The following is an 8,755-nucleotide window of genomic DNA, read 5'->3' as shown; positions in this document are numbered from 1 at the left end:
TGAACACAGCATTCATTTTTCACCTGTAAATAGCCCTTTTCAGTAGTGCTCAAAGCCATGCCATGAACACAGCATTCATTTTTCACCTGTAAATAGCCCTTTTCAGTAGTGCTCAAAGCCATGCCATGAACACAGCATTAATTTTTCATCTGTAAATAGCCCTTTTCAGTAGTGCTCAAAACCATGCCATGAACACAGCGTTCATTTTTCACCTGTAAATAGCCCTTTTCAGTAGTGCTCAAAGCCATGCCATGAACACAGCATTCATTTTTCACCTGTAAATAGCCCTTTTCAGTAGTGCTCAAAGCCATGCCATGAGCACAGCATTCATTTTTCACCTGTAAATAGCCATTTTCAGTAGTGCTCAAAGCCATGCCATGAACACAGCATTCATTTTTCATCTGTAAATAGCCCTTTTCAGTAGTGCTCAAAGCCATGCCATGAACACAGCATTCATTTTTCACCTGTAAATAGCCCTTTTCAGTAGTGCTCAAAGCCATGCCATGAGCACAGCATTCATTTTTCACCTGTAAATAGCCATTTTCAGTAGTGCTCAAAGCCATGCCATGAACACAGCATTCATTTTTCACCTGTAAATAGCCCTTTTCAGTAGTGCTCAAAGCCATGCCATGAGCACAGCATTCATTTTTCACCTGTAAATAGCCATTTTCAGTAGTGCTCAAAGCCATGCCATGAACACAGCATTCATTTTTCACCTGTAAATAGCCCTTTTCAGTAGTGCTCAAAGCCATGCCATGAACACAGCATTCATTTTTCATCTGTAAATAGCCCTTTTCAGTAGTGCTCAAAGCCATGCCATGAACACAGCATTCATTTTTCATCTGTAAATAGCCATTTTCAGTAGTGCTCAAGGCCATGCCATGAACACAGCATTCATTTTTCACCTGTAAATAGCCCTTTTCAGTAGTGCTCAAAGCCATGCCATGAACACAGCATTCATTTTTCACCTGTAAATAGCCCTTTTCAGTAGTGCTCAAAGGCATGCCATGAACACAGCATTCATTTTTCACCTGTAAATAGCACTTTTCAGTAGTGCTCAAAGCCATGCCATGAACACAGCATTCATTTTTCATCTGTAAATAGCCCTTTTCAGTAGTGCTCAAAGCCATGCCATGAACACAGCATTCATTTTTCATCTGTAAATAGCCCTTTTCAGTAGTGCTCAAAGCCATGCCATGAACACAGCATTAATTTTTCACCTGTAAATAGCCCTTTTCAGTAGTGCTCAATCCATGCCATGAACACAGCATTCATTTTTCACCTGTAAATAGCCCTTTTCAGTAGTGCTCAAAGCCATGCCATGAACACAGCATTCATTTTTCACCTGTAAATAGCCCTTTTCAGTAGTGCTCAAAGCCATGCCATGAACACAGCATTCATTTTTCATCTGTAAATAGCCCTTTTCAGTAGTGCTCAAAGCCATGCCATGAACACAGCATTCATTTTTCATCTGTAAATAGCCCTTTTCAGTAGTGCTCAAGGCCATGCCATGAACACAGCATTCATTTTTCACCTGTAAATAGCCCTTTTCAGTAGTGCTCAAAGCCATGCCATGAACACAGCATTCATTTTTCACCTGTAAATAGCCCTTTTCAGTAGTGCTCAAAGCCATGCCATGAACACAGCATTCATTTTTCACCTGTAAATAGCCCTTTTCAGTAGTGCTCAAAGCCATGCCATGAACACAGCATTCATTTTTCACCTGTAAATAGCCCTTTTCAGTAGTGCTCAAAGCCATGCCATGAACACAGCATTCATTTTTCATCTGTAAATAGCCCTTTTCAGTAGTGCTCAAGGCCATGCCATGAACACAGCATTCATTTTTCACCCGTAAATAGCCCTTTTCAGTAGTGCTCAAAGCCATGCCATGAACACAGCATTCATTTTTCACCTGTAAATAGCACTTTTCAGTAGTGCTCAAAGCCATGCCATGAACACAGCATTCATTTTTCACCTGTAAATAGCCATTTTCAGTAGTGCTCAAAGCCATGCCATGAACACAGCATTCATTTTTCACCTGTAAATAGCACTTTTCAGTAGTGCTCAAAGCCATGCCATGAACACAGCATTCATTTTTCATCTGTAAATAGCCCTTTTCAGTAGTGCTCAAAGCCATGCCATGAACACAGCATTCATTGTTCACCTGTAAATAGCCCTCTTCAGTAGTGCTCAAAGCCATGCCATGAACACAGCATTCATTTTTCACCTGTAAATAGCACTTTTCAGTAGTGCTCAATCCATGCCATGAACACAGCATTCATTTTTCATCTGTAAATAGCCCTTTTCAGTAGTGCTCAAAACCATGCCATGAACACAGCATTCATTTTTCACCTGTAAATAGCCCTTTTCAGTAGTGCTCAAAGCCATGCCATGAACACAGCATTAATTTTTCATCTGTAAATAGCCCTTTTCAGTAGTGCTCAAAGCCATGCCATGAACACAGCTTGAATCAGTGAGTCCCAATCAGTCGTCCATGACAACACAATCATATACAACAGAGTAGGGCTGGCTAATACAGCCTTAGTTTTGGGGTCATGCTCAGGTAAAACAATTTGGCTCATCTTTTCTTCCATATTTCCAAGTCCTATTCTTGAAGATCAAGGGGTATAACATTTATTGGAGTGACTGGAATTCTGATAGACTTTGGTTTTAATGTAAAGATATAATTTAATCATATTATTATAATGTAGTAGAAAGCGATGGGTTAGAAGAAGCCTACATTACCAACCCATTAAGTAAAATTAAACATCCATATATGGCCAGATATGTAAACTTTAACATGGATTTATCCTGCAACAGATGTCGTTCAATTGGTAACATACATGTTTTTATAAGGGCTCAGACCCAGATGCAGACACGGGAGGCAGATGGTTTGAATGTTTGATATTTATTCGTTTCAAAAGGAGTAGGCAAGAGAATGGTCGTGGACAGGCCAAAGGTCAAAACCAGGAGGTACAGAATGGTCAGGCAGGCACACTGGTCAGGGCAGGCAGAATGGTCAGGGCAGGCAGAGTGGTCAGGGCAGGCAGAGTGGTCAGGGCAGGCAGAATGGTCGGGCAGGCAGAATGGTCAGGCAGGCTGATACAGAAACAGGCAAGGGTCAAACCCGGGAGGACTAGCAGAAGAGAGAATAGCAAAAGCAGGAGCACGGGAAAAACACGCTGGTTGACTTGAACATACAAGACGAACCGGCCCAGAGAGACAGGAAACACAGGGATAAATACACTGGTACAGAGAGACAGGAAACACAGAGATAAATACACTGGTACAGAGAGACAGGAAACACAGGGATAAATACACTGGCACAGAGAGACAGGAAACACAGGGATAAATACACTGGTACAGAGAGACAGGAAACACAGAGATAAATACACTGGTACAGAGAGACAGGAAACACAGGGATAAATACACCGGCCCAGAGAGACAGGAAACACAGGGATACATACACCAGCCCAGAGAGACAGGAAACACAGGGATACATACACTGGGACAGAGAGACAGGAAACACAGGGATAAATACACTGGCCCAGAGAGACAGGAAACACAGGGATAAATACACTGGTACAGAGAGACAGGAAACACAGGGATAAATACACTGGTACAGAGAGACAGGAAACACAGGGATAAATACACTGGTACAGAGAGACAGGAAACACAGGGATAAATACACTGGTACAGAGAAACAGGAAACACAGGGATAAATACACTGGTACAGAGAGACAGGAAACACAGGGATAAATACACCGGCCCAGAGAGACAGGAAACACAGGGATAAATACACCGGCCCAGAGAGACAGGAAACACAGGGATAAATACACCGGCCCAGAGAGACAGGAAACACAGGGATACATACACTGGGACAGAGAGACAGGAAACACAGGGATAAATACACTGGCACAGAGAGACAGGAAACACAGGGATACATACACTGGGACAGAGAGACAGGAAACACAGGGATAAATACACTGGCACAGAGAGACAGGAAACACAGGGATAAATACACTGGGACAGAGAGACAGGAAACACAGGGGTAAATACACTGGTACAGAGAGACAGGAAACACAGGGATAAATACACTGGCACAGAGAGACAGGAAACACAGGGATACATACACTGGGACAGAGAGACAGGAAACACAGGGATAAATACACTGGCACAGAGAGACAGGAAACACAGGGATACATACACTGGGACAGAGAGACAGGAAACACAGGGATAAATACACTGGCACAGAGAGACAGGAAACACAGGGATAAATACACTGGGACAGAGAGACAGGAAACACAGGGGTAAATACACTGGTACAGAGAGACAGGAAACACAGGGATAAATACACTGGCACAGAGAGACAGGAAACACAGGGATAAATACACTGGCACAGAGAGACAGGAAACACAGGGATAAATACACTGGCCCAGAGAGACAGGAAACACAGGGATAAATACACTGGTACAGAGAGACAGGAAACACAGGGATAAATACACTGGTACAGAGAGACAGGAAACACAGGTATAAATACACTGGTGCAGAGAGACAGGAAGCACAGGGTTAAATACACTGGTACAGAGAGACAGGAAAAACAGGGATAAATACACTGGGGAAAATAATCGACACCTGGAGGGGGTGGAGACAATAACAGGAACAGGTGAAACAGATCAGGGCGTGACATGCTTGTCTTCTTCTAATGCCTCTTTAGGGGACAGTAATCAAACAGTAACTGAATGTAATCAGATTACGTTACTGAGTTTAGGTAATCTAAAAGTTACGTTACTGATTAAAAGTTTGGACAGGTACTAGTAACTAACGGAATTACATTTAGAAGGTGACCCAGCCAACCCTGGGTATGGCTAAGAGAGCTATGGAATGGAGTGATTTTAGTGCCAACAGAAACTAAATCCTAATTTTATTGATGCTATGGGAGCTGGCTAATGGAGATATCTGACTCCACACCAGGACATTACATGTTGTGTGCTTCATACATGAACTAATTAAATTGTCATCAACTATGAATGTATGTTCCTCTTGGGGTAAATAGGGACTAGTGTTTGTCTCTCTCTCTCTCTCTCTCTCTCTCTCTGTTTCTCTCTCTCTGTTTCTCTCTGTCTCTCTCTCTCTGTCTCTCTCTCTCTCTGTTTCTCTCTCTCTCTCTCTGTCTCTCTCTCTCTCTCTCTCTCTCTCTCTCTCTCTCTCTCTCTCTCTCTGTGTTTCTCTCTGTTTCTCTCCCTCTCTGTCTCTCTCTCTGTCTCTCTCTCTCTCTCCCTCTCTCTCTCTCTGTCTCTCTCTCTCTGTTTCTCTCTCCCTCTGTCTCTCTCTGTCTCTCTCTGTTTCTCTCTCTCTCTCTCTCTCTCTCTCTCTCTCTCTCTCTGTGTTTCTCTCTGTTTCTCTCCCTCTCTCTCTGTCTCTCTCTCTGTCTCTCTCTCGCTCTCTCCCTCTCTCTCTCTCTGTCTCTCTCTCTCTCTCTCTCTCCCTCTGTCTCTCTCTATCTCTCTTTCTGTCTCTCTTTCTGTATGTCTCTCTCTGTCTTTCTGCACACATGGATTTCATTTCACCTTCTGACTGATGGAATTTTGAAGAGGCTGCTATCCCTTTCAGTTCATTCAATAATAGATGATGCTATGGCATCAACCAGACACCCTACACCTCTCTCTCTTTTTCTCTTTCTAAAATTCCTTCTCTTTCTTTCTCTCTGGTCTGACCATTAGCCAGGCCATGAGAGGTAGAGAGAGGGGTGGAAAAGCATTGATGAATAATTCAAATGTATATATGTCTCTCTTTCTCCCTGGGCTCCCTCTTTCTCCATCTCTCTCTCTCTCTCTCTCTCTCTCTCTCTCTCTCTCGCTCTCTCTCTTTCTCTCTCTCTCTCTCTCTCTCTCTCTCTCTCTCTCTCTCTCTCTCTCTCTCTCTCTCTCGATCACCCAGTGTGTAGTGTAGCCTGTGATGAGGAGTCAGGCATCTTAACTCAGAAGCTCTGTGATGTTAATGCTGTAATAACCAGCAAGCTCTGAAACGTGTGTTACTATGGAGACCCTCAGGAGTATGTCCTGTCTCTGTCTGTTCCTCTGCTTACTACAGCCTCCTCTACAGGGTAAGGACTCACTGGACTGAACCAGTGTTACTATGGAGGCTCTTAGGAGGACGTCCTGTTGATGTACTTCATCATTTTTCTATCTTCTTCTTAATGTGTCTACAGTATATATTGGTACACGTTTACTGCTATATTCTATGTATAAAGGTTTTTAACTTAATCTTGTCTTATTAAACAAGGCTTTTATAAAGTGTGTTATGTTCCCTCAGGTCTGGAGATCGTGGACCCAGAGGAGGTAGAGTATGTCCGTCAGCAGGCCAGAGGGGTGGTCGGGGGCTCTGTGACTCTAGAATGTGGATCCACCATGCCTGATATCCTCATCTGGGGATTCACCAGGACTGGGTCCCAGTCTAACCTAGCTGTGGCTTATAACTATGGACATGGCCCCGTGCTCCAGCCTCTACTCTCCAGCAGCCTGGGACATCTGAGGGTGGGTAACCCATCTTTTCTACCCTAAAACTAATGTCTGCTACCCTAACTCAAACCTCATCTACCCTAAAACTAATGTCTGCTACCCTAACCTCATCTACCCTAAAACTAACGTCTACTACCCTAACTCAAACCTCATCTACCCTAAAACTAACATCTGCTACCTTAACTCTAACCTCATCTACCCTAAAACTAACGTCTTCTACCCTAACTCTAACCTCATCTACCCTAAAACTAACATCTGCTACCCTAACTCTAACCTCATCTACCCTAAAACTAACGTCTTCTACCCTAACTCTAACCTCATCTACCCTAAAACTAACATCTGCTACCCTAACTCTAACCTCATCTACCCTAAAACTAACGTCTTCTACCCTAACTCTAACCTCATCTACCCTAAAACTAACGTCTGCCACCCTAACTCTAACCTCATCTACCCTAAAACGAACGTCTGCTACCCTAACTCTAACCTCATCTACCCTAAAACTAACATCTGCTACCCTAACTCTAACCTCATCTACCCTAAAACTAACGTATGCAACCCTAACTTTAACCTCATCTACCTTAAAACTAACGTCTGCTACCCTAAATCTAACCGCATCTACCCTAAAACTAACATCTGCTACCCTAACTCTAACCGCATCTACCCTAAAACTAACGTCTGCTACCCTACATCTAACCGCATCTACCCTAAAATTAACGTCTGCTACCCTAACTCTAAATCTTTCTACCCTAAAACTAACGTCTGCTACCCTAACTCTAACCTCATCTACCCTAACTCTAACCTCTTCTACCCTAATTCTAACCTCTTCTACCCTAACTCTAACCTCATCTACCCTAACTCTAACCTCTTCTACCCTAACTCTAACCTCATCTACCCTCCTCTTCCCTAACTCTAACATCTCCTACCCTAACTCTAACCTCTTCTACCCTAACTCTAACCTCCTCTACCATAACGCCAACCTCTTCTACCCTAATTCTAACCACTTCTAACCTCTTCTACCCTAACTCTAACCTCTTCTACCCTAACTCTAACCTCTTCTACGCTAATTCTAACCTCTTCTACCCTAACTCTAACCTCTTCTACCATAACTCTAACCTCTTCTACCCTAACTCTAACCTCTTCTACCCTCTTCTACCCTAACTCTAATCTCTTCTACCCTAACTCTAACCGAGTTACCCTAACTCTACCCTAACTCTTACCTCTTCTAACCTCTTCTACCCTAACTCTAACCTCTTCTAACCTCTTCTACCCTAACTCTAACCTCTTCTAACCTCTTCTACCCTAACTCTAACCTCTTCTACCCTAATTCTAATCTCTTCTACCCTAACTCTAACCTAGTTAAACTAACTCTAACCTCTTCTAACATCTTCTACCCTAACTCTAACCTCTTCTACCCTAACTCTAACCTCATCTACCCTAACTCTAACCACTTCTACCCTCTTCTACCCTAACTCTAACCTAGTTACCTCTTTTACCCTCTTCTAACCTCTTCTACCCTAACTCTAACCTAGTTACCTCATCTACCCTAACTCTACCCTCTTCTACCCTAACTCTAACCTCTTCTACCCTCTTCTACCCTAACTCTAAACTCCTCTACCCTCTTCACCCTAACTCTAACCTCTTCTACCCTCTTCTACGCTAACTCTACCCTCTTCTACCCTCTTCTACCCTAACTCTACCCTCTTCTACCCTAACTTTAACCTCTTCTACCCTAACTCTAACCTCTTCTAACCTCTTCTACCCTAACACTAACCTCTTCTACCCTAACTCTAACCTCATCTACCCTAACTCTAACCTCGTCTACCCTCTTCTACCCTAACTCTAACCTCTTCTACCCTCTTCTACCCTAACTCTAACCTCCTCTACCCTCTTCACCCTAACTCTAACCTCTTCTACCCTCTTCTACGCTAACTCTACCCTCTTCTACCCTCTTCTACCCTAACTCTACCCTCTTCTACCCTAACTTTAACCTCTTCTACCCTAACTAACCTCTTCTAACCTCTTCTACCCTAACTCTAACCTCATCTACCCTAACTCTAACCTCTTCTACCCTAACTCTAACCTCATCTACCCTCCTCTTCCCTAACTCTAACATCTCCTACCCTAACTCTAACCTCTTCTACCCTAACTCTAACCTCCTCTACCATAACGCCAACCTCTTCTACCCTAATTCTAACCACTTCTAACCTCTTCTACCCTAACTCTAACCTCTTCTA

At 43.2% G+C, this 8,755-nt stretch overlaps 1 protein-coding gene across 1 annotated transcript in view; it reads left to right on the top strand.

Annotated features, from left to right (window-relative positions):
* The first annotated feature begins 5,935 nt into the window (after window positions 1-5,935).
* Window positions 5,936-8,755, top strand: part of LOC118944083 (V-set and immunoglobulin domain-containing protein 10-like 2) — a 4,911-nt gene continuing 2,091 nt past the window's right edge. The window contains exons 1-2 of the mRNA XM_036961868.1: window positions 5,936-6,106; window positions 6,316-6,536. Of these exons, the coding sequence (XP_036817763.1) occupies window positions 6,040-6,106; window positions 6,316-6,536 (288 nt within the window). The 5' untranslated portion in view covers window positions 5,936-6,039. The remainder of the gene's footprint in view (window positions 6,107-6,315; window positions 6,537-8,755) is intronic.

Source organism: Oncorhynchus mykiss, chromosome 24, assembly GCF_013265735.2.
Source record: "Oncorhynchus mykiss isolate Arlee chromosome 24, USDA_OmykA_1.1, whole genome shotgun sequence".
Taxonomy (NCBI): Eukaryota; Metazoa; Chordata; class Actinopteri; order Salmoniformes; family Salmonidae; genus Oncorhynchus; species Oncorhynchus mykiss.
This window is presented reverse-complemented; position numbering and strand designations above follow the sequence as displayed.